At 50.7% G+C, this 23,889-nt stretch overlaps 1 protein-coding gene across 2 annotated transcripts in view; it reads left to right on the plus strand.

The window, feature by feature from the left end:
* The window catches only part of LOC112987387 (NADPH--cytochrome P450 reductase), a 35,205-nt gene that overhangs the window by 8,863 nt on the left and 2,453 nt on the right, over nt 1-23,889 (plus strand). The window contains exons 1-14 of one of the 2 annotated variants that reach the window (XM_026107290.2): nt 4,463-4,573; nt 5,525-5,717; nt 14,075-14,123; nt 14,896-15,024; nt 15,663-15,812; nt 16,719-16,843; nt 17,751-17,840; nt 18,328-18,426; nt 19,167-19,283; nt 20,143-20,261; nt 21,868-22,049; nt 22,224-22,373; nt 23,008-23,275; nt 23,686-23,831. In XM_026107290.2, coding sequence (XP_025963075.2) covers nt 4,555-4,573; nt 5,525-5,717; nt 14,075-14,123; nt 14,896-15,024; nt 15,663-15,812; nt 16,719-16,843; nt 17,751-17,840; nt 18,328-18,426; nt 19,167-19,283; nt 20,143-20,261; nt 21,868-22,049; nt 22,224-22,373; nt 23,008-23,275; nt 23,686-23,831 — 1,836 coding nt within the window. In that variant the 5' untranslated portion in view covers nt 4,463-4,554. Of the gene's footprint in view, nt 1-4,462; nt 4,574-5,524; nt 5,718-14,074; nt 14,124-14,895; nt 15,025-15,662; nt 15,813-16,718; nt 16,844-17,750; nt 17,841-18,327; nt 18,427-19,166; nt 19,284-20,142; nt 20,262-21,867; nt 22,050-22,223; nt 22,374-23,007; nt 23,276-23,685; nt 23,832-23,889 lie in introns of those variants that run through there. The other variant, XM_064523372.1, reaches the window with a different exon arrangement.

Below are 23,889 nucleotides of genomic sequence, written 5' to 3' on the forward strand. Positions count from 1 at the left end.
CCTGCACAAATCATCAAGTTAGCTTCAGAGCTGAGCTTTCTTGGCCACTAGAAGATACCACAAACCATCTGTGACTTACAGAAACATCCTTAAATTTAGCAGAAAGGGAGACCTGGGCCACAAGCTGTGAACTTGATGCTGTGCCTGCTAGTTGGGGCTGAAGGGGCCTTTGGAGGCTTCTGCTACATTATCTCCTGTTGCCACCATGAGCAGTGTGCAAGAGAGAGAAATAGACCTCTTTGGGTTGCTGACCACTTGTTTTTTTAGGGTACTTCCCATTCAATCTTGTTTTGTTGTAATACTATTTTTATTTATATTTTAATTCTATATTAACCCTGTGATGAGATAGTGCCTTCAGTCCATGTGGAAATCTTGAGGGATTGAGGATGCCTGGCACTGACACATACTGCAGTCATTTGCTTCAGGGCTGTGCACTAGAGTTAAAAATATGTTTTTAATATAAAAAAGAAATGCATTTGTCTGGCAGCATAAAGATGTGCAGAGAGGTTCCCCAATGACTGGAATGATTGTGAGCTGCTGTATTTCATGTAAAATCCCAGCCTCAGAAGCTGCATGTAAAGGCTCAGAAGCTGTGCTAAAATACAGCATTGCCTGATTGTAGTCTTTCCTAGTGTTGTGACTTTTCTGTGCAACATAGATGTCTCGCCTGAGACTGCCTGCTTTTTCACAAGATGCTGTGTGTGTAAACAAGGATCGGGAACTGGAACCATAATTTAAAAAAAAAGTGAGGAAAATGCAATGCTTGTCTTATCTTGATTGAAGGTACAACAAACACTGGGGATAAAGTAACTATTTGTGTCAGGGATTTTCCACTTCTGCCTCATAAATTTTATTTTTCCTTTTTAAAAAAACATTCTGATTCTATAAGGGTCTTTCCAGAGACTGCAGAATTTCATAGCTAAGCTCTGAATAAGAGTCAGGTTACCCTTCTCTGGCAGTTGGAAAAGGACATGCAATTGAAAATGAATTGCTGTGAATGTCTGAAAAGTAATTGCTACAGCCAGCTAGGTAAGACTGAGATAAATTGAGGAATAATCTTACTGTGCTAGCTGAAATGAGTTAGAGAAGGAGTTCCTGGGTTATAATAACCTTTTAAAAATGAACTGTGAAATCTCATTCCACATCCTTTGCATTTCTTTTGCTACATCTGAGCAATTCCTTTCTAAGGGGGGGACAAGGTGAAGGGAGAGAAAAAACCAAAAACCTGTAACTAGGTTATAGGACTCTAACTGAATGGTAATGTCCAGGACCAGATGGTGGCAATCATGCAAATTGAAGCAGTTTTGTGACTTTGGTTTCATCACTAGAGGATGACTCTGTCTTCTTCCAGGGTTAGAGGGTGGTATGTGGCTTTTAGGCTGTGGAGGTTTGTGAATGAAGAGTGGAGACTTTGATCCCCCCCACCAAAGCAAGACTCTTTGGTCCGAGTGCTGGACCTGTAAGCCTCTAGAAACGGTGCTCTTCCCTCCGTTGGTTGGGCATGCAAGCGGGTGGTCCAGCTGTTGCTGCAGCTGTAGGGTTCCCCTTTGAAGTGCTGGAGGGTTGCAGTGCGGTGAAGGCCAGGAGATAGGGCGGCTTCCTCCCCCGCGTCTGTCTGCACTGCATTCCTGAAACGCAGCCTCCCGAGGATGCCTCCTGCCAAGGTACCGCTCTGTTCCCCAACTGCCTCGGAGAGCAAACCACCTCTGGGAGGTCTGAAAAAGCAAAACGCTTTGTGCTTGCTGTCTGTCTCCTCTGCTGTGGGAGGCCAGAAGCTCTGCTGCTTTGGCCATGGCAGTGAATTGCTGCTGGAGATGCTGTCCTGGCCTTGATGATTAGCCCATGAACTTGTTCTCTTGCCTGGTGCAAGGGAGATTGGATAATATCCATATCTGAGCTATCTGGAGCTGGGAGATGAGTTGCTGCGGGCCAGGCGTAAGCAGCCTGCATGTTCCACCCCACAGCTGGCAGCCGCTCGTGAAGATGTGTCTAGCTTGAAACTCTCCTCCACGTGTAGCTTGTTGCAAGGAAGTGCTGTTGCGCTCTGTGCGAGGAAGCTTTTCTAGGATTCAGCTGCTGCAAGTGCCAAATTTGGTGCTCAGAAGGAGGAGATGGTCAGGAAGGGAAGGGAATTGGGTGCAGCTTTTGTCCAAAACCAGCTCAGGCTGGTTGCTGTCAGCCTTGTTCATTCAAGGCTTCCTCTAAGCGAGGACTTGTCATGGCCTTATGCCATGACCCACACCATGGGTGTAGTATTTGTGTCTGTGCTGTCGAGGAGAGCTGATAAAAAAGACTGGTGCTATTACTTGAACCCAGTCTTGAGGATAAACTTCCTGGTGTGTTTGTCATTGCTTGGTTCAAGTGGAACTGGCACCCTAGTGTATTTTGGGTGAAGGAGGAGGCTTGGGCTGGCATTGAAGAAATGCCCCTTGCAGTGTTGGAGATGTTTATCCAGACAACCTGCTGCCTGTGTTTGGGCCCTGCTTTCTCCACCTTCTCTTGCAGAAAAGTCAGGGCTGGGCTGTGTGTTCTGCGGTGACGGAGGCTCCCCGGGGGAGGCTTTGGTCAGCAGTGCTCAGGGGCTCATTGCCATGAGACAGAGGAGCTCGAGTGGTGAGCAAGACTGCAAGAACCGAAACTGTGCGGGAAGATGGGCTGCCTGGTAGCCTCTGGCTGAGGTCTTCCTACAGATGAGGTGAAGTGACATCAAGGAGGAAGAAGAAGAGTGTCCCCTTGAGGTTAGTTGCTGACCGGCTCCTCGGTGATTTACTGAAACCGAAGGTGGAGGAGGAGAGGGACTCTGCCGCGGGCTGTGCATTGTTGGCAATTAAGTTGCGGTTGTGGAGGCTTTACCGGACAGTTTAGTCTACAGTTATGCAGAAGTAACACCAAGCTCTTGCTTGGCTCTGAGATACAAAAAACAGAAAGCCGGTCTGCAAGGGAGAGCAGGGTGACCTGACTGTTGTATGGGGAAACGGGTATCTTGCTGCTTAGGAACAGCAAGGCGCTGAAAGCAAGGCACCTTGCTTTTAGTCACATCATCATCGCTGGGAACTGAAATGGCAGACGAGGAGCTCTGCTGTGCTGGTGTAGCGTCTTTCGCAGCACAGTTGCTTGCCAAGGTCTGTGCTGAATGGAGCTTTGGGGGGGGGGCTGAGATCTCTCTGGGCTGCAGAAATACTCAAGAGCCCATCTGTGGTCATTGCCCGGTGGCGCTGGACTTCTCCCTGTGCTCCGCAGAAAGGCTACCTTATGCCTGATGTTGGTGGCCCAATGGCACAGTACTTAAGTTTTCAGAAGTTTGGGATTTTCCTTGGTAGGAGCAACAGCCAGCAGATAACCTGGGTGAGAGAGAGGAATAAAAACACAGCTGTTGCATTAATTCTTTTGGGAGAAAGCGATGAGCTGTGGTGAAGACCTAGACTTAGGCTGTACAAACAGCCATGAGCTGAGAGCTATTGAGTATTACCTGATCTCGAATCCCACTTGGGCAAGATGCCCCACAGCAACTGCTGCCCCGGGTTGTGATGTTCCAAGTTAGGAATCCTTTGGCATGTCTGGTATTTTAGGCCGTTTGGGATCGGCTTGTCAGTGGTGAGCTCTGCAGCCCTGGTGCAGCCCCCAGCTTTCCTGGCAGCGGGGAGCTCCGCTCTTGCGAGCAGCGCGGGGTAAAGGAGAGTCTGTTCCTTCTGCTCTCTGCGAACCCTGAGCCGGAGGGAGGTCTGAGAGGGGCTTCTGGAGGGCAGCTGCAGGAATTAACATTCCTGGCTTGTCTGGATACTTAAAATCACAGACTTGGAGGCAATAACTTTACTGATGTTTTTCCTCTCTGTTTGCCCTCTCCTGAGAGCTGGTTCTTCTGCTCCAGCTCATGTGGGCTTAAAGACCTAACCAAGTCTCCCTCATTAGCACTCCCTTCTGCTCCTTAAGCATCGCTTTCCCTTTTCTTCCAGATTCCTGAATGCATTAACACAACCTTAAACTTCAAGCAGTTTTTCCTCACCCCAGGCATAGCCTGAAGTTTGCTGCTTTTCTCTGAGCCCCCGTTGGAAAGCTGTCCAGAAGCTTTTCGCTGGCAGGCATCATTGTGCTGAACAGGTTAACTCTCCTCTTGCTGCTCTGCCACATGTCCTTTCTCTAGAACAGCACTTCCACAGCTCTGAGTCACTTTTCTGTGTGCAAGTTCAAATGTCCATGGTCTCCTGCATTGGCAGGATGCCCAAGTACAAGGAAAGAGTCACTTTGCCCTTATGAATCAAGTTTTGAGTTAATTATCTGTTTGCTTGGACAGAGCATGTCCTTGCACGTTGTGAAGATAATCTTCCAATCTGGACTGCGGTCAGAAGAGTTCAGAGCTTTGGCAAAGCAGCGGAGAGGGAGGGAGCGATGGGTGGCTCGCAAGGGGAAGGACAGGGGTCATGGGGCTACTCTAGGACTTGGAGGGCTGGGTACGAGCCTTTGCTTTATCGCAGACTGTGAGTATGGCCAGGGGCAAATCAGTTAAACTCTGCCTTGGTTTCCCCCGGTGAATTGCAGCTAGAGCGTTGTCCTGCCATGTGGGGCTGCTGTGAAGGTACGTGCCCAACAAACAGCATCACTGGGTGGGTCTGTGCAGGGAGCGTGCTTGGCTGTGAGACTGCTTAGTCCTTCCAGGCTGGTGTGCGCGAGTAAAAACGCGAAACAACCTGGAAGCACTTTCCAAGGTGATGGTTGACGTTTTGAGGTCTGCTTTTCAGGAGTTTATCTTAATATCTTTTGTGTTGTGGAAGAAATGGAGGATAGGAGGCAATAGTGGACCAAATAAATTAAAAGTTACCTATGCACCTATACCAGCAAGGGGTGTTCGAGGGGACAGAAGTTAAACTAGGGAAGGGTGCAGAAGGGGTGTGGCGGGAAGCAGGAGGGAGCAATAGTAAATCAGATGTGTTTGCAGTTTGCTGTTGTGACAGCCTGATGTGGGGATACTTGCAGAAGTACCATGCTGCAGTGTGGGGGGTGCATAGTCCTGCTCCGCAGCTTATGACCACAGCGGTAAGTCTGGGTCATGGTATCGCTGCATAGACAGAAGGAAAGCCACCAATCCTTGTGGGGGGGTGACTGGAAGAATGGCCTCTGCCCCCTCTAACACCGTAAGGGCTTCATGATGGGTCAAGGCCTTCTAAAGACTCCCCATGGGTCTCACTGAGTTCTGCCGGAGGTGTGGGTAGGAGCCGGGTCGGGCTCCCTGGTTGGAAGGTGAGGCTGTTCAGATGGTGCGAGCTAGGCAGAGCAGAAATCATTTCTGATGGATCAGCAGGGATGCAATGGGAAGGGAGAAGCTTGGTGGGACAGTGTGATGCCTCAGGGCATGGAAGGATCTCTCGGGATGTGTTGGAAAGCCCTTCTTGAAAATGCTGGGAGCTGTTGGGCTTGCTTGTGGTCCTAGGACTAAACTTGGGAGTGTAAACGGATGGTCTGAAGGGCCCTTAGCGCTCTTTTGTTCTTCTGTGACTGCTGGTGTTTGCTTACTTTTCTCTCTTTCCAGGTTCTCTGATCGTCATGGGGGATGCTGGCATGCAACCACCTGTTTCTGCTCCGGAAAGCCCTGCCCAGCAAGACTCTCTCTTCAGCGTGACTGATGTATTCCTCATCTCACTCATCACTGGGCTTTTTACTTACTGGTTCTTCTTCCGCAAGAAAAAGGAAGAAGTCCCTGAGCTCCCCAAAATCCAACCAGTGTAAGTAACAGCTCTGAAGCAAGGTAGAGTGAGGGTGACTTTCAGTCTTGCTTATCTGACTACAAAGTCATTCTTGTTTTCCCTGTCCCATTCAGGCTTCCTAGAACACTTGTACTGGTTTGGTCCTCCCTGGGGCTGGGATCACAGGCTTCTGGGAGGAGGACAGCTGGTTTCCCTATCTGAGTATTTAGGTGGTGCTTCTAGCACTGGCCTCTCACTCTGGGTCTGTGCACAGTGCAGCACTTACCTCTTGTTAGTAGTTCTCTTGCCTTACCATCAAAGGAGTTACTTTGACTCCTCCCAGGAGATGGATGACTTTTGCAGTTGCTGGTGTGGATTTAAAGATCTCCTCCTTTCTGAGGACTTTGTGCTGCTGGTGGGTCCTTGGAGGCTTCAGGAAGGGAATGTGCCATGCAGGAGGGAGCTGCGCAAGTCCTGGGATGTGGGAGTGGCTTAGCTGGATGGTGTTCCAGGTGCCAGGGAGGGTCACTGTGTGAGGTCTTGCTGCAGGATAGTCAAGGGAAATCATTAACAGCCATAGTTAGATGACTGCATCCTGTGACGTGACTCTTCTGGTGTCCTCCAGCCTCGATTCCACGAAATTCAGTTGTACTGGTGCTGTGCTTGCTTACTGGGTGAAGGGACTTGGTCCCAAAGTGCACTTCTCCCCCCTCATATTTCTTTTGAGCTGCTTGTTTACCTTGCAATGCAGAAATCCCTGCAGGAAAGCTGGGCTGCAGTTCTACCTTACCCCACACCTTGGCGCAAATTATTCATTTGCCTCCCCCAAAGAAGACAAGAAAAGGCTCTAAAAGCCCCTGGCTGTACTTCAAAATGCTTAGGGATTGCTTTGGCTATTGTCTGCATTTGCTGATAAAAGTCATATTTAATAAACCTGGAGAAAGGTAGATTTGCTCTTAAGCAGATCTTGCATCTAGGAAATCTTATCTACGCTTATCTCTGAAGAGAAGAAATAGTGTTTTGGGAGCTGGAAGGTAGTTCCTTGGCATGGGCTGCTTAGTAGCTCTCGTGAAACGTGCTCGACTGATGCCAGGTCTCTGTAGCAGCAGGAGGTTGGATCTGGTGATGGGAGAGGTCCTCGTTTCCACCCTGTCCTCCGCAAAGTGATTAGGGCCAGGAATGAGCAGCATTGGCGGAGACTTAGGTGTGCTCAGTTCCTTGTCTCAGTCATGTACCGAACTTCACATCAGTTTTCTGCTGTGCTGTTTAGGAGCGTTCCTTGTATTGCCTACTGTAGCAATGTGCCTTGCATTGATAAGAGCAGTAAACTAAGGTTTGAAACCCCCTTAAGCAGAGATCTTAGGAGGTGGCTTCGCACACACTCTCTCCCACCAGTATGCTGGGATCTGTTCCCTGTGCAGATGAAACTTCCCCCAGATAGAAGGCCAGCCTGGCACCTGACTCGCGGCTACTTCAGCCTTAGCCCGGCTGCTCATGCTTGCGGTATTAGGCCTTTACAGTAGGTAACCACATCTAAGGCGAATCTTTTGTATTTGTGACGGAGTGCAAATTCACTTTAGGTCCCCACTGTCCTGAGGGGGTTGGTGGTTTGGCTGTGCAATGTAGAGGTGAAACAAAGGGCAGAAATGGTGGCTGGCTCCTCACAATGTATTCAAGATTTTACGTACTGTTGCACCTGCAAGGCATCCTGCATGAAGTGCCTTTCTCCATGTGGCATTTCTTAGTGGGTACTGGTCTGCCAAGAAGTACTTCTGCTCAGCCCTTCGTTTCAAAGTGTTTACTCAAGAGTGCAAGGGTTACAGCCCAGTGTGGAAAGAAGCTGTGGCAGGAAATGTTTGTAGACTGGTCAGATGAGGATACCTGGTCACATGCCAAGGAATTTCAGCATGGGATCAATGCTTCTGTTACACTGTGTGTAAAAGCAAGTTAAATCAAACGCAGCAAGTGGTTGTGGGTCTGTTATCTCTTCTCAGACTTCTGTATCTACCTTAGTGGATTACACTGCTTTGAGTTATCAGGGCTCATCCTCTGGTGGTGTGTCATTTAGGTCGTAATTGAGAAGGAGCAGGTTTGGTCTCATCTTTTCTGCATTGGTCAGGTCGTAGCTCTCTGACAGCTGGGCAGAGCCCTCTGCCCAAAGGCAAGACTCCGGGTCTGTTGTGAGATTTCTGGGTAGACTGGCACATGGCTCAGTGCAAGCAGCCTGCCATGAAGCAGGGTGTACACACTGATATCACAGGAGGACAGAAAGTACATTTTCTGGCTGGGAGCTGTTTAAAAGGAAGAAATGTCCCAGGCTGTGGTATCCTGTGGCAGAATTCCTGCATCCAGATAGGTGTGTGTGAAGCTGATAGTAGTCTGGCTGTCCATCCATTCTTCTCTGCCTTATTTTGGGAATCTGAGTTGTTGAATCAATCAAATATTCTCTCTCTTGTGCCCGTCTCTTGTGCTGTACTGTGATGAGAGGTGAAGTTGGCTGGAGAAATGGGACTGTCAATCTGAAATTAGATCCCAACCCAGAGCAAGTCATCTCAGAGAGCTCCTGTGCTCACGGTTCTTGTGACAGCCCCCCTTCCCCAATCACATGCAGCTTTTCCAGACACTGTCATGACCTTGCAGAGAAGTCATGCTGCAGAGGACCTTTGCTAACCATCCTGGGTGTTTATTACTGCCTTGTCTTGCTGTGGGACCTCGGCATGTGGGCTTCTACCTGAGAATGCAGCTGGTGCTTTTGGCTTTGAGCTATGTCATGGGCTTTGTGAGCCCTGGCTGCCCTGTGTGTTAGTCCCGTGTGGGGTCTGCGTGGCCTCCTCTGTCTGTGTGGAAGATGGATGCCGGGGAGCGCTGGCTGCAGCCGAACTGCCGCTTTCAAGGCGCTGTGGAAGGACAGCACCTTGCAACACCGATAACCAGGCGGGAAAGTCAAGGTTGTTCCAGGCTTCGTGTGTGACATACCATGTTTTGAAGAAGTGACGGTGATTCTTTGTGCGCTACAAGTGAAGAGGGAAAGGAGGCCTTGATGGGTGTTTTTCTCGTGCAATAAACCGGACCCTGCCGTTGCCTGCTGCAACGCTACTGTGGTCATCGTAGTAAGCTGGTGCGAGGGCAGTGTGGACCTGTAAGCCAAGGCTGTGGCTGCCGGCATATTTGTCATCAAGGATGGAGACAGCAACTTCCTGCAGCTTTTGCAGTGTTGTTTTATGAGACACTTAGAACTAGGAGGGAAACGAGTGGGGAAAATAAGGCTGTTCAGCATCTGGATTTCCTTCCCTCCTGTTGTCCTCGAGTCTGGGGTGGAGTTTCCTTGCTGGTGAACAAGGAGATGCTGTGAATGAGCAAGATGCAGGATCCCACTGTCAGCAACTGCCCTTGGCTGGTCAGAGAGCCGGTCATTTCCTGGGGAGACGGGGGCAGGTCTGTCTACAGGCCAGGGAAGCTGGCTCAGAAGACGCAGGACTCCAGAGCTGTGAAGGCAGAGAGCCTTCGGCAGGGGCTGTCTCTGGCTGGAGTAGAGAGCCTCGATGTTAAGAGATGTAGCTTTTCTTCAGCACTTTTTCTGCAGCTCTGCCTTGACTCACCGAACTGTCCTGAACTCCTCTGTCCGATGGGTGATGGGCTTCTGTCGTGTCACTTGAGCCCTTGATTTCAGCTTCGCCTTGAAAGATCGTGGAAGGAAAGTTATGAAAAGCAATTTGGATGTGTTATGGTGGCTGCTTTCTTTAATGGGTTTGTTTACAAGTGGAGGAATGCAAACAGGGTCTCCATCCTGAGCTCTGAGATCGAGTCTGGTACCTCGGTGCTGCCCTGGGAGTCGCTGGAGCTGCCGCTGAGCAGTACCTCAAGTAGCCAGCCGGCCAAGTCAGCTCAGCCGTGTCTCCAGAGAAAATGCTGCTGCTGCGACTGCTCTTGATTACAGAAGAAATGATGCACAGTTGAAGACCGTATTCTGGATGGCACCTGGGCTGGATTCATTTGGCATGGCTCCCATCAGCCCGTGCAGCCTGGGAACAGTTATGTTTTACCCCAGCGATGCATCTCTGGGTTTAGCTACAGCTCGGACACTTGCTGATCATTTGCCCTTGCGGTGAAATAGAGCTGTTTTCCTGCCTGAAGCCTTCAGAGTGGGGGCAGAATTCAGCATATATAAAGGCCTCGTGCATTCCAGGTGTCACGTACCTTTGTCAGCGTAATACATCTATATGTGGGCCTGGCCGGGATACTGCCGTCTGAAGATCGCTTGCGTTTTGACCGTTTTCAGACTTAATTGAAACCACCGGAGCGTTCTCCCACGGCCTGCTCTGCAGATGTCACTGGAGAGAAGGGCCCTTGATCTCCCCGCAGCCACGGCTGGGGCGACTGCACTTCCCTCTTGGTGGCATTACTGGGGAATGCGCTAATTGTTTTTATTCTTCGGCTGTGCCTCCTCTGCGTATTTCTCAATCACAGATTTCTTTCCCTTCTCATGTCCCTGCTCTGGAGTTGTGCAGACTGTTCCCCTTGGGAGACCCGGGTGAGACACTGATTGGTACATTTGGTGTCAACCCCTCCCTTCCCCTCCCCCCCCCCCCCTTTTTAACATTGTTTGGGGGCAGAAATTGGCTTATCTCTATTTTGCAGCTATAGAGAAATTCATTCCCTGGTGCATATAGGGCTTCCTGTCGCAGGAATCACTCCAACTTCTTAGCCTGATTAGCTCTCTTTGCTGCCTGCTTGTGTGCGAGAGAGAGAGAGAGAGAGAGAGACCATCTCTAATTTAATTTAATAGGATCCTGAAGAGAACAAACTCCTTTAAGCTGCCTCCGTAATGGCACTGCCATAGTTACCCATAATGTTGCTCACACAGTGTCTGGAATCGTTTCATTCAGCTACAGGATTGACCTTTTTTTCTTTTTCTTTCTTTTAAAGAGTATATATAAAAGCAGCTGTGATATAAACAGTTTCCAAGGTAACAAGGCTGGGGGAGGGTTTTGTGTCCCGTCCCCCCTTTTCCACGCGGATGGGAGAGGGAAGTGTGCTGCGGGGAATCCTGGGAGGTTTCATTCTTGACTCCCAATTCCTCTCTGCCACTGCTGCCAGATGTTGCAGTTCCTCGGGACTGCGCGGATCCACTCGGTGACTTCCAAAGCCTCGCGACGAGGATCTGAGCGGACTGGACCGCTCCTGCTATGACCTGTGCCAGGACCCTTTGTGCAGGCTCCCTCTCCTTAACAAAAGGCTGACGTTTGGCTTTGATGCCCAAGAGGAGCCGAATGGAAAGGCCTACGCGCGTGTTTCTCCAGAGCTAAGTTAGGTCCTTCCCCCCACCGCCCACCTCCCCTTGCGGACAGGCACGGCTGCCCTGGGACTCTTTGTTTGCGCTTCCCTACCCGGCCATGGGATGTGCGTGCTCGGCGCCCCGAGAAGAGGTGGCCGTGGCGAGGTGAGTTAATCTGCCTGGTGGCAAACGGTACCGCTCTGACTCGGAGGGCTGCTCCTGCTGCCCGGAGCACTGCGCAGTGGGGCGCCTGTCTGCCCGTGGGGCAGGAGCAGAAGAAGGGGGAGAGGTCTGCTCGAGGCAGGCAGCTCTGAAGGGGATCCTGCTGTTGGTGCTCGGGCCAGAGCAATTTTTGTGCGACGTCCAGGTTGTGTTCTCACTGCTGGATATATGTGTGCTTTTGGGAGGCAAGCTGTGGGCTTGGGAGCGTTCTGAAGGAAAGGTGCTCGTTGAGATGGAGACTTTGATTTCCTTGCTGAGCTGTCAGTATTCCCCCCCCTCCCCTTCAAAATCAAAGAAGAGAGCCCTGGGAGTCCTCTGCGCTGTGGGCTCTCACCAAGGGTGGCAGTCTGTGCAAGCTAAAGGCTGGGTTCAGCAATGGCCTTAATCCCCTTCGCTCTTTCCCTATTACAAACGTTGCCCTGAGCTACCTAAGCCGCGAGAGCTGTCCTTGTCGAAGGCACGCTTACTGTTCCGGGTTTTCCTGATTGAGCAGCAAAAGCAAGTGTCATTCCTGTCTTCAGCATCTGTGTGCTTACAGTTCAGACTTGCAGGAAATCATCCTGAAGAATTAGTTTCAGGGAGTTGTGTAGCTCTTTTTTTCTTTCTTTTCCAAAAGCCAGACTCATTATTTCTTCCGAGTGAGCCGTAGACTGTTCTTTGCCACAACGTTTTAATGCTAGGTTGCTTCCTTTGGAAATGTAGACTAACTCCATGTGCATGATTTCCCTTTTAAAAGGAGCTTGTTGAAAGGATCTAACAAACTGGTTTTTTTTTCCTCCATTTAAATAATTTTTTTCAGCGATTGACCCAACAGCAATTTTAATTAGATCTAATTTGCAGAGGGCAGTCAAACAGGTTCACCAGGGAGCCAAAAGCTAAGTGAGCGCTTGGTCTTGTGAGCCAGCTGTGGTGCACGGTGGGGGTCGGTGCTCCAGGGCCCCTGTCCTGGTGGTAGCATGGGCAGGGTGAGGGCTGCCCCCTAAAAGCTGCGTGTGATGTTCCTGCGATGGGGTAGATCACAGCACAGGGAGGCTGCTAACTGCTCGTGAGGGCAAAGGAGGGCATGAAGCAAGTTTTTCCTGAGAGCACAGCCTCTTTGGGTAGTCTTTTTAGGTTGCTCTTTCATGTGCACTCTAAGGATCTAGATGTGTGCTCAGAGCTGTCAGGCCTAGTTAGGGAGCTCCTTGTTATGTCTGGGTAGAAAGGGGTGCTCGAAGGGATGCTTTATTGAATGTCCCCTGCCCTCCTACTTTGTCTGTGGGCTCTGCAAATGTCTCGGCACATGCTTGGAGATCCCTCCCTCTGGGCTGCAGAGTTTAGGAAACTGTTAGTGAGCTCTGCACATTCTTGCATGGGCCAGAGCCAAAACCGTTTGTTTTTTGCCTGGAGGCTTCTCTCTTCCCACAGGAGACCCAGCTTTGCATTCTTCCATTGTGAAAGAGAAATGGGAACGGGTCCCACGTTCCTCTCCTCTCTGCTACTGAATCTCCAGTGGGGAGGAGAGCAAGTGAGCTCCTGGCACTTGTCCTCCTGCCTTGAAAAGACCCCAGCCTCTAATCTACCTGTAGCTAGAGCCACCTCTGCCTGTGCAGCTCATGGAGGGTCCTGTGCCATCCCTGGTCACTGCCAGGGCTGGGTTGCTTTTGCAGCATGATACTAAAAACCCATGAGTGTGGTTAGGGTAATTAAGCTCTTAATTCTCTTGGCTTCCTACCTAATGGAGTAGCTGAAGTAATATGAACCTCTGCCTAGATGGTTTTGACACTGGCGTGGTTTATCCCTCTTTTAAGCTAGAGAAAGCTGCCTCCATACTGTAACGCAAATGCACTTTGTGCCAGAAAAACACACTGGAGACAGAAATCCCAGTGTGGGAACGAGGCCTGCAAGACCTCTGAGGGCAGCAGTTGTCCTGCCAGAGACTCCGTGGCTCTGCTCAACCGCAGAGTCTCCATGTGTCTGTCTGCTCTGTGGTGCTCTCCAGCTCTGGGACTCTTGCCTGGCAAACTCTGGGATGGTGTTTTGAGATCAGAGCAGCTGGTTTCTTTTTTTTCTTTCTTTTTCTTTTTCTCTTTAGCCCTGTCTGCCTTCAAGCTTGGAAGAGCAGCTTCAGGGAGGCATGGTGCATCCCAGGAGTTCAAGACTGATGTCCTGCCTGTCTCCTGCAGCAGGGTTAAAGCTATCCTGTGGAGGGGAGGCAGGGAGTTCCCTATCCCCTACTCTCACACCATGGCTTGGCCACTGAGGTTTATCTGGAGACCAGGTCTCGCATTGTAGCTCTGAGAGCCTCATGACCTGCCCAACTGTGAAACCTCTTGGGGTAGCTGATGCCAAGGGCTGAGTTTCAGGGCTTTGGCTGCAGGAAGATTTACCAAAGGAGGTAAGGCTGGGAGTAGGCTTCTCCCTTCTGCTCCAAAAGACCCTGCTTACAAGACTCTGTATGGAGCTGTGCTCAGAAGAAGCCCTGCAGTTGAGTGATGGGCATCCCTGGGGTCCCCTGTGTCGCTGAGGAGCATACTGTGGCAGTGACGTGCTTGTCCCGAGGGCCCAGCTCCTCCCTGCAGCCCTCAGCAAGCTGGATGTTTCAGAATCGCAGCGGGAAGGTGCGCTGCGACCTCTCGCTGTGAGGCTAATGGCGATGGGGTCTGTTGGTACAATTGTCTTCAAACTCTTCCTTGTCAAGAGCAGAGGTTTACTGTTGCAGAGTGGTTTTGTTTTCTAGGCCTCTGAGAGCCTTTTGGAACAGGGTAAATAAGAGCATTTGATGGGGTTTCTCACCACTTTGGGTAGTCTTCCTGAGATCTGATAAGTTTGGGGTGAGTCACACTTTCCCCCACTTGCATATTCCTGACCTCTAAGAATGAACATATTCATCTAAAAGGAGGTTCCTCCTGTCTTTCAGAACATCTCCAGTGAGAGACAGCAGCTTCATTGAGAAGATGAAGAAGACGGTAAGCTTCTCACTCTGAATGCGTGGGGTGGGTGGAAAGGTGATGGACCTCTTGTCCTCCCTGGTTTCCTTTGGTGACCATCTAGCTGTTAGCAGGAGGGAGCTGCTTGGACATAGAGGCGAGCAAGCTGCAAAGAGCATCTGGAGGAAGGCTGCATGGGGAGGTAGGGGTGGCTCTCGGCAGTCTATGCCTGAAAGTTGTTCCTGGAGAAAATGCAAATGACAGTGGGGAAGGGGGGCAGTGAAAAAAGTGTAATATGAGGTCAAAGTCAGGAGCGAAATGGCAGAGACTTTAAAGACAGCTGACAGCTCTTATCTGTGTTTGGTTCCTAAATGCTTACTCTGGAATGGGAATTGTGTTGTACACAGAATTGGCAACTTTTGCTTCTGTGCTGAACTGGACAAGAGAAAGAGGAGGAAGCAAGAGCTGAGTATATCTTCCATTTTGCTTTGAAATAGCTGGCTTTCTGCAGAGTGGAAGCTCCTGTGCTAGGCACTTCCCAAAGCCTCAGCAAGTCTTACTTTTCATCCAAGAAGTTCCCTATTTCCAGGAGTCATTCTGCAGTGTATTTTTGGTAACAGCTCAGCCTTGAGTTTTCTGCTGCAAACCCACTGTGAAGTTCCATACAAATGTAGGCTCCTAGTTGCCTTTAAGTTGCAGTCCAGGTCTCCTGATCCCAGGCACTTCCTTTGTCTTTGACAAGATGTGCTTCTTCCAGATATTTCACCAAATGAGTAATCACCACTTAACATGAATTTCTTCCTTTCTCCAGGGGCGAAACATAGTGGTTTTCTATGGTTCCCAGACGGGTACAGCAGAGGAGTTTGCCAATCGCCTCTCCAAAGATGCTCATCGCTATGGCCTCCGGGGCATGGCAGCTGATCCAGAGGAGTATGACTTGGTAAATTAGCTGTGAATGCAGCCTTCGGATAAGTAATATCCTTTTAGTGTCCCCTAAAATAATAAGGAGCCTGGCCAAGGGACAGTTGCACTTCTGGTAGTGGTACTCTGGAGGAGAGGAAATTGGATCAAGTTGAGACCTGCAGAGATGGACTTGGTCCTTGCCAGGTTATGGATCTGGGGTGAACCTTGCAATGCAACTGAAAGACAAAGAAAGTAGTCTTGAGTGTTTGGGAATCACAGGTCATCCGTTGGCAGCATGCTGCTTGCTCCATATTCCTTCTCCAGTTAGCACTGGTCCCAGACTACTGCAATCGCCTTACATAGAGGCACTGACAACCTCTGTCATGTTGTTTTCTGGAATGAACACTGATCCTGGTTCTTTAAAACCTATATGGAAAATCCCATTGCTTTTCTCACAGGGTAGAAGTATTGACTTGCAGTCTAGTGAGGGTGATTAGCTTTGTTTCCCCTGCTGTTTCAGGTGGGTTTGGCCTTTCCCACTGCCTTTTTATAATCTGCTGTTTGATGTTATGTGGTGCTGTTCCACACACTAGTGGTAGCTGCATTGTAGGAACAGGCTTACTTGATAGCCATGTTCTGAGATCCCTGAGGGTTTATTCTTTGCTTTGATTCCAGTCTGACCTGAGTCGCCTGTCTGAGATTGACAAGTCCTTAGCAGTGTTCTGCATGGCCACTTACGGTGAGGGTGATCCTACAGACAACGCCCAAGACTTCTACGACTGGCTGCAGGAGACTGATGCTGACTTGTCAGGTCTCCGATTTGCAGTAAGTTGCTCGATTCCGGTTTATGCTGCGTTTGGGCAGGAAAGCCAAAGCCTTCCACTGCGCTTAAGTGCGACTTGGGTAAAGGCACAACATGGTGTGTCTGTCTTGTATGCCTGTGTTGGATGCAGTCCCTATTGTCTTTCTGTCCAAGCTTCATGGACGTTTGCAGACATATCTGGGGGCTTTAAATAAAGCTGTTGGAGTGCTCTCTCTACTCCCTAAATCACAAGGGTTTTCTGGTGATGTCTTGCCACAGAGAGGCCAGCAGGCAGTGAACAGGAGATCTGTAAATGAGTTGCAGGCTGCCGCTGCTGTTCACAAGCTAATTGAGCAGCCTTCAGCCAGATCTTCTTCCACAAATTAAATCCCTTGGAGCATGCAGCTCTTTTCCTGTGCTGAGTTGAGTAATTGGCTGAGATACAGCCACCTCACCTACATCCCAGCCAAATTCCTTAGGCAGCATCACAATTGCAAATGAGGAGAAAATCCACTGCTGGAGATGCTAAGCTGCTCTGTGTAATGCAGTCAGCAAACATTTGTTGAGTGGTTTGTGGGAGGGAAGGGTCAGCAACTGGTCTCCAAGCAGTCCAGGTGCTTATTGGTCCCTAGGAGAGACAGTGCAGGCAGTTCTTGTATGTGCATCCAGTTGATATGCCTGGGTCCTGCCTCATGGGAGGTAGAGGTGCCTACTGACTAGACACTGTCTTGGGACTCCTGTGCAAAGTCAGTAGTAGGTTCTTGCCAAGAAACTCCCCAACTCACTGACGGAGAGCTGGAGAATTTTAATTCATCTTTTGCATGCTTTTTCTTCAGCAGCCTTTGCTGGGTGCTACTGGCTAGAGGGTGCTGGCTGGATGGGAGAAGTCCAGTCCCTGCTTCTCCATGTTGGTCAATGTTCTCTTCCAGGTCTTTGGGCTGGGGAACAAGACTTATGAGCACTTCAATGCCATGGGGAAGTATGTGGACAAGAGATTGGAGGAGCTAGGAGCCGAGCGCATCTTTGAACTTGGGCTGGGAGATGATGATGGCAAGTGAGTAGCTTGAAGGGATGGTATGAGCTGGCTAGTGTTGTAGGAGGGCCCGTAGCAGGGAGTTGGCTCTGCTACTTGAATTAGGGCAGATGTAAACTCCCCAGGGTGCTGACATGTCTCTGAGTATGTGTCTGCTTGCCCATGCTCCTGCAGAGACAAATCAGATCCCTATGCATTTAGAGCATCATAGGGGATCTTGAATCTGGAGAAATCCCAATTAGCTTTAAATGACTGTAGTTGTGTGCTCATCAAGGCTTCACAGCCTGCTCTGCCTTTGCCCTGCTGCAGCTCCATTGCTAACCCATTCCACATGGGTAAGCTCATCTGCCCCTGTGGAGGAGGCAAACTCCATCTCCTCATGAACTGTTTGTTTTGTGGCAGTCTTCCAATTCTGACACTAATTTTCTGGATATCTGTATGTTCCCCTTGAACACACCATTGGCACCAGCTTAACCTTGGAAATTACATCAGCCCGTGGCTTTGCCTCTAAGGGCTGCAAGATCTGATTAGAGGGGTATGGTTGTGTGGGAGGCTCTGAGCCCAGGAAAATAAGCTTTGCCAGGCTGAATGTGCCTTGTAGAGAGGTGGCAGCAGACAGAATGCCAGGAGTGGACAAGAGGGAGCTGAGCTGGGTGAAGACCAAGCCTTAATAACAAAGCCTTACTTGGCAGACCTGGTGGAGCGAGGGGTGGCTGCCGTAGCAGCAGTTCCCTCCTGCCCACTTAGTGCTCTGAAGGTGCTCTCCTGGTGATCCATGGACATATGGAAGTACCAAAACTACCTGGATCCAAGGGCAAATACCACAGTAAAGGAGGAAGTCCCTAGGGATCTCGAATTGTTGCTCTGGGAATGCCCCTTTTCTTTTCCCTGGGCAGGGTTATTGAATCTCTTTTTTTGTCCTGAATAGCCTGGAAGAAGACTTCATCACCTGGCGAGAGCAGTTCTGGCCAGCGGTGTGTGAGCGCTTTGGGGTGGAGGCTACGGGAGAAGAGTCCAGGTGGGTATGAGAGCAGGTTCTCCTGGGGCCAGAGATCAGATCAGCCACCTTTGACTGGCAGCTGTCCATCAGCCCTGAACTGCTGTCCCCTTTCCTGTGTGCTGCTTCCCCTTCCAGACTTGAGAGGGCACACATGAGGTAGATCAGTGAGCAGGGCTGTTTGGACTGAGCCTGTCCTGGTGTGAGTTTGAATCCAGCTCTGGATTCATGTTCTGAGTGGGCGATGTGTTGGGTTTGTTTCCTTTGTGGATGGTTCTGTTGGGTAACAGTGCTCCCAGCAAAGCTGGTGGTTCCCCATGGTTTGGGCTTTGTGTCGGCTCTGGGCTCTCTAATTTAGCCTGTTCCCTAATACCCTGAGAGGGTGGGAGTGGCATTTGCTTGAACTGTAGCGAATCCAGCGGAGCAAGTGATGATGCCTATTGGGGATCCCTACTTGTGATATCCAGTTTGACTTTTTTTCTCTTTCCTCTCCCTCTACCTCCTCCAGCATCCGCCAGTATGAGCTGGTGGTGCACACAGACGTGAACATGAACAAAGTCTACACCGGTGAGATGGGCCGTCTCAAGAGCTATGAGAACCAGAAGCCGTAAGTACCAAATCATCCTGGGCAGGGTGTGTGTGGGCCAGGCTTTGGGTGATGGAGTTTTTGATACTTCTAATGACATGTTGTACAGCCAGTGTCATTTTTGTATGGGCAGACATCTGCCAGATGTCTGCCCAAGAGAAAGAGTTCAGATCCCCTCAAGGCCTCTCAGGGGTTCCGTAATTAATGAATCATTAGTGTTGAGAAGGCAGCTGTGTTCACATATGTTGTTTTGCAGGGGTGTGTTTTGCAGACTTATTTTAATCCCTTCACATCAGTATTGGTGGGAGGGGGAATGACTGCTGCTCCCTTTCAGTACCTCAGTGGCCTCGTTCTGTCTCCCTGTTAGCTGGTAAGTTCTTAGGTTGCAGGTCAATCACACCCTTTCTCCCCCAGGGGTGACTAATGTGATGATGGCTTGTGGTATAGCAGTGGGGATATTGATTATGTAAATAAACTGCAACCTGCAATATCGCTTTGAGGTGTGATACTCCCTCTAATTCACTGTTGCATCTCTTGTTCTTAATGGGACAGAAGCTGTTGACTGCTGGGCTGTGCTTAGAAGCAAAACAATCTGTTTTTCTGCTAGTGTGGGTTGCAGGAGGCTCGGGATTCAGATCCTGCTCTGGTGGGCTTTGAAACATGAGCGGGAGGACACTGTGCCCATATTGTGTGGGCCCGCTTTGCTCACAGCGCTCTGTGAGCCTGCAAGAGAGTAATCCAGAGGGTCCTTGTCTTTCCAGCCCATTCGATGCCAAGAATCCTTTCCTGGCCTCAGTTACAGTGAACCGCAAGCTGAATGAGGGTGGAGAGCGACACCTCATGCACCTGGAGCTGGATATCTCCAATTCAAAAATCAGGTAGTTTTCCTACAGAGGACTGGCCCTTTCTTCCAGTGGGAGCAGGCTATGTCAGAAACGACGAGCAGGGATGTGGCACTGGCCTCACTGAGCACTTCCGAAGGGGACTTAGTTCTCATAGTTCCCTGCCGCTGCCACTCTAGGCTTCTGTACTACATATCAGGGCTTTCTCCCAGTTCTTGGGCTGTGTGTGGCAATGCCAGCTGGCTGCCCTGGACCTCTCCAGGGCCGGCTGCACCTATCTGTCATACCTGTGCAGTCCCAGCAGCAGGAATTCTCTAGGAGCTGTCTGAAAAACGAGGGGGATGGGTGTACTATGAGAGAGGGGGGAATCGGGGACGGCTTGTGTTTGGATTTGCTCGGCTTAGCTGTACAGGTGTGGGGGAATAGAGAATTGTGTTCTTCAAAAAACCAAAACAAACAAACAAAAAAACAAACAAAAAAACCCCACCTCTTGCTGGCATAAGTTCTTCTGCATGCTTGTGAGAAAGCCATAAGCCTAGGTGGGTTGATACAGGCAATTACTGCAGAGACTTTGCCTCTTGCTGGCTGGGGAATTGGCCTGTTCCTGCAGGACATCTGGCCTCATTGAAGTCTCTGGCAAAACTGACTTCACCTCAGAGCTCCCCTGTAAATGACCTGGTTCTTGAAACCATTATTCCACAGCAATCCCTTACTGCTATGGCTGCCTGCTCTTTGGGGCGCCTGGTTTTGCAGGTGTTGTGTAGCAGCTCAGATCTCGACTGTTGTCCTCCTGTCCACTGCGCAGCCCGCTTGTCTTCTAGTTGGACAGCTTGGGCTTGGTGTGGGTGAGAAGTGATGCTGGTGTTTCATTCCTCTCCTCTTGTTCTCATGCCAGGTATGAGTCTGGGGACCATGTGGCTGTGTACCCAGCCAATGACTCCTCGCTGGTGAATCAGATTGGTGAGATCCTGCACACAGATCTGGATATAGTCATGTCCCTAAATAATTTGGACGGTGAGTAGGATTGATCACTCGTGAGCATCAACAGTTCTCCTTCAGCCATAGCCTCTGCCCTTCCAACCAGAGAAGGGGTGAGGTCACCTTCAGGTCCCATAGGGCATCTGCAGGCAAAGAAAGACTTCCCAGCACCACTCCGAATTTGGTGCCACTTTAGCAGCACTGGCACAGAGCCTGCTTGCTGAGAGCCAACTGAAGTGGGTCAGTTGTGAAACTTGCTTGGTGTATGTATTCAACAGCAAATTATGTAACAACACGCTCCTAATTACATAGCAGCAGCCTGCCAGCACTCCCCTCTGCCACAGCAACCTCGAGTTCAGTAGGGGCCTTGCTTTCAGAGAAGCTGTTATTCAGTCTCTTGACTAGTCACTGGCTTGTTGTTGTTCAACCCACTGCTGGGTTGAGCTGCCAGGATAGCGAGCTTTTGAGTGCTGATACAAAGAGCCTTTCTTGGACGATATTCCCAGTATAGCTGGCCTCTGGCAGGAGGGGGATGGCAGCTGCCACCCATCTTACTCTTACTCCTGTATGGGAACAGTGAAGCCCAACCTGAGACATCAGAGGTGTTGGCCTGGTAGCTCAAGAGCTGGGCTCTCATTTCTGGAGAGAAACTCCTTAGCTTTAAAGTGCTTTTGGAGCCTGCGGACCCCTGTGCGGTGTCCCAGGCTGTCTGGCTTCACATACTCATTCCTGTTCCTCGTGATGCTCTTAGTTTGCTAAACTGAATGGCTCGAGTCTTGATTCCTGGCACTTATTCTTCCCAAGAGCGCTGTGAGCACAAGTGTCAATGGCTAAAGGAGGCAAAGGGCACTTGAGGCCAGATCAGAAGAAAGCTTCAGAGGCTGAGGCCAAATTAGCCATCCAGAACTGCCTCCCTGCTTGGCCTGGGAGTTTGCTGGGTGCCTCTGTGCCAAGAGTTCTCCCTGGAAACTCGCTCCCTGTCTCTGCCTGAACTCCAGGGTCCAAGCTATGCTATCTTCTAGGCTGAGGAGATGCCCTGCCTTCTGGATCACCTTCCCAAAGTGTCTCTTTGCAGCGTGACTTTCTGTGGAAGCCAGGGAGAAAAAAATCAGGGCATTGCAGTGCATGGAGGTGACAGCCTTGGAGCAAGACGTGTTAGTGGGAAGTATGTGATGTGCAGACAGTTCTGCTCTTAATGCCTGCGTTTTCAGATCAGCTGCAGCATCACTGCCCTCCTCTGAATGTCTGTTGCCACCCTTCTAAAATGAGGGGTGATGAACCAAGCCCTTACCCTCTGCAGCATGCATGCTTGGGGGCAGAGAGCCCCATCAGGGAGCATGGTGTATCTTTTGGTGATAACTTGTCAGGCAATGTGTAAAACAGAAAGGAAAGGGCTATTGGGGGATGTAGCTCGCTGGAGAGGGAGCTGCCCTGTGCTGATGCTTCTTCCACGTGGGATTGCTGAGTGGTCAGGGCTTTGGCCAACAGGCTGATTCATCCCTAGGGCTACTCCATCCTCTTCAAAGCCAGTTCCCTTGCTCTGTCTCTCTCAGACTCTCCTGCATGTAGTTGCTGGCATGAAATCTCTAACATAACAGCATGCAATTGCTGACTTTCCCTCTCTCTCTCTCCTCTTCTCCAGAGGAATCCAATAAGAAGCATCCCTTCCCCTGTCCCACGTCCTACCGTACAGCCCTTACGTACTATCTGGACATCACCAATCCGCCTCGCACCAATGTCTTGTATGAGCTGGCCCAGTATGCCACGGATACCAGCGAGCAGGAGCACCTCCGCAAAATGGCATCGTCTGCTGCTGAGGGGAAGGTGGGAGCTGCAGCTTTTCTGGCAAAGTTGCTGGGTTGAACTGGGTGGTGGGTCCAGGTGCTGTGGGATTCCAAAGGGAATCCAACATGGTTGAGCTCCACACTCAAAGAGCTGAAGGGACTGTTTGCCAGCCCTGTAGGGAAGTCATCACATGTGTGTGCTTCTTGCCTGCAGGCGCTCTACCTCAGCTGGGTGGTGGAGGCCCGGAGGAATATCCTGGCCATCCTGCAGGACATGCCCTCGCTGCGGCCCCCCATCGACCACTTGTGTGAGCTCCTGCCTCGCCTGCAGGCACGCTACTACTCCATCGCCTCTTCCTCCAAGGTGAGTGCACTGTGGTCTGGCTCCAGTGGGGCACCTCTGCCAGGCCCACGGAAAGGCCCCGCTTCCAGGGGGAGACTGGGGCTGGTGAGAAACCATTTTGTCTTCAGCGCCACGGTGTCATGGGGTCCCCTCTCAGCTGGGGACAGGACATGGGGAATTTCCCCTAGAAACCTTTTCTGAGAGAGGGGCAGTTCTGCTTATTCCTGTGTATGAGAAAGGGGCTATCCCAACTTCTGTAGGGTCTGCAGAGGGAAACAGCGTGTCACACGTCACAGCTGGCTGTGCCCTGATACCATCACTCTCCCTGCGGCCCGCCTCTTCTCTGCCATATGGCTTGCTTTCAGGACTTGGAAGCAAGGTGGTGTTTTACTGGTTGGTCAGGATTTGTCCTTTACTTTGTGGCCTGAAGCCATACTCAGGGAAGCTCAGTGGTGCTGAGGCAAGTCAGGGAGAAGACAGGAGCCCTGTGCTGGGCACGGAGGTTTTGTCTGCCAGGGTAGGAATAGCTGTTCCAGCGTTAATGTTAGGTTAAACTTCTCCCCATCACTGAACACGAGGGACTGAGCTGTGGGGGCTGCCAAGTCCCTCAGCTGGAGTTCGCGCTCTCCCTCATGCTGACATTGCTTTCTGGTAGGTTCACCCCAATTCCATCCACATCTGTGCCGTGACAGTGGAGTATGAGACCAAGACAGGACGTGTGAACAAAGGGGTGGCTACTAACTGGCTCAAGAACAAGGTGCCTGATGAGGACAGGAGTAAATCCCTGGTGCCCATGTATGTGAGGAAGTCGCAGTTCCGCCTGCCCTTCAAACCCAGCACGCCTGTCATCATGATTGGGCCAGGGACTGGCATAGCCCCCTTCGTCGGCTTCATACAGGAGCGGGCCTGGCTGAAGCAGCAAGGTGAGTGCACAGAAACTGCCCTGGGGAGCAGAGCTGCTGCAGGACAGATGTTCTTGGGTGCTAGTTGGTGCCTCCATTCATGGGCAGGTGCAGTTGATGCTGCTCACACCACTAATGGGTTAAGGGAAATGGGTCTAGCGAAGCAGAGGCCATGGAGCTGGGTGAGTAGCAGCTGAATGCTTCTACCCAGTGTGGGGATACTTTACCTTCCTCCGCTGGCTGTGGTGCATATTTGGGGAGGCAGATAGGCCTGAGCCACTTCTCTGACCTCTCTCATCAGCTCTCCAAACTTTGTAAACACAAGCAGAGGCCCAGCTCTGCCTCCCCAGATTGAGCAGGAAAGGGGGAGGTGGAGAGGGCAGGACAGGAGCTGTGGGGGACCAGCTAATGGGTGTTGTGTGACTCTGCAGGCAAAGAAGTGGGCGAGACGGTGCTTTACTATGGCTGCCGCCATGAGCGTGAGGACTACCTGTACCGTGAGGAGCTTGCTCGCTTCCATCAGGATGGACTCCTCACCCAGCTCAATGTCGCCTTCTCCAGGGACCAGGCTGAGAAGGTACCACTCAAGTCCCCCATTCTGTTGCTTAGGTTGCTAAGCATCGCTGCCAGTTGTG

This window comes from Dromaius novaehollandiae, chromosome 19 (assembly GCF_036370855.1).
Source record: "Dromaius novaehollandiae isolate bDroNov1 chromosome 19, bDroNov1.hap1, whole genome shotgun sequence".
Classification (NCBI taxonomy): domain Eukaryota; kingdom Metazoa; phylum Chordata; class Aves; order Casuariiformes; family Dromaiidae; genus Dromaius; species Dromaius novaehollandiae.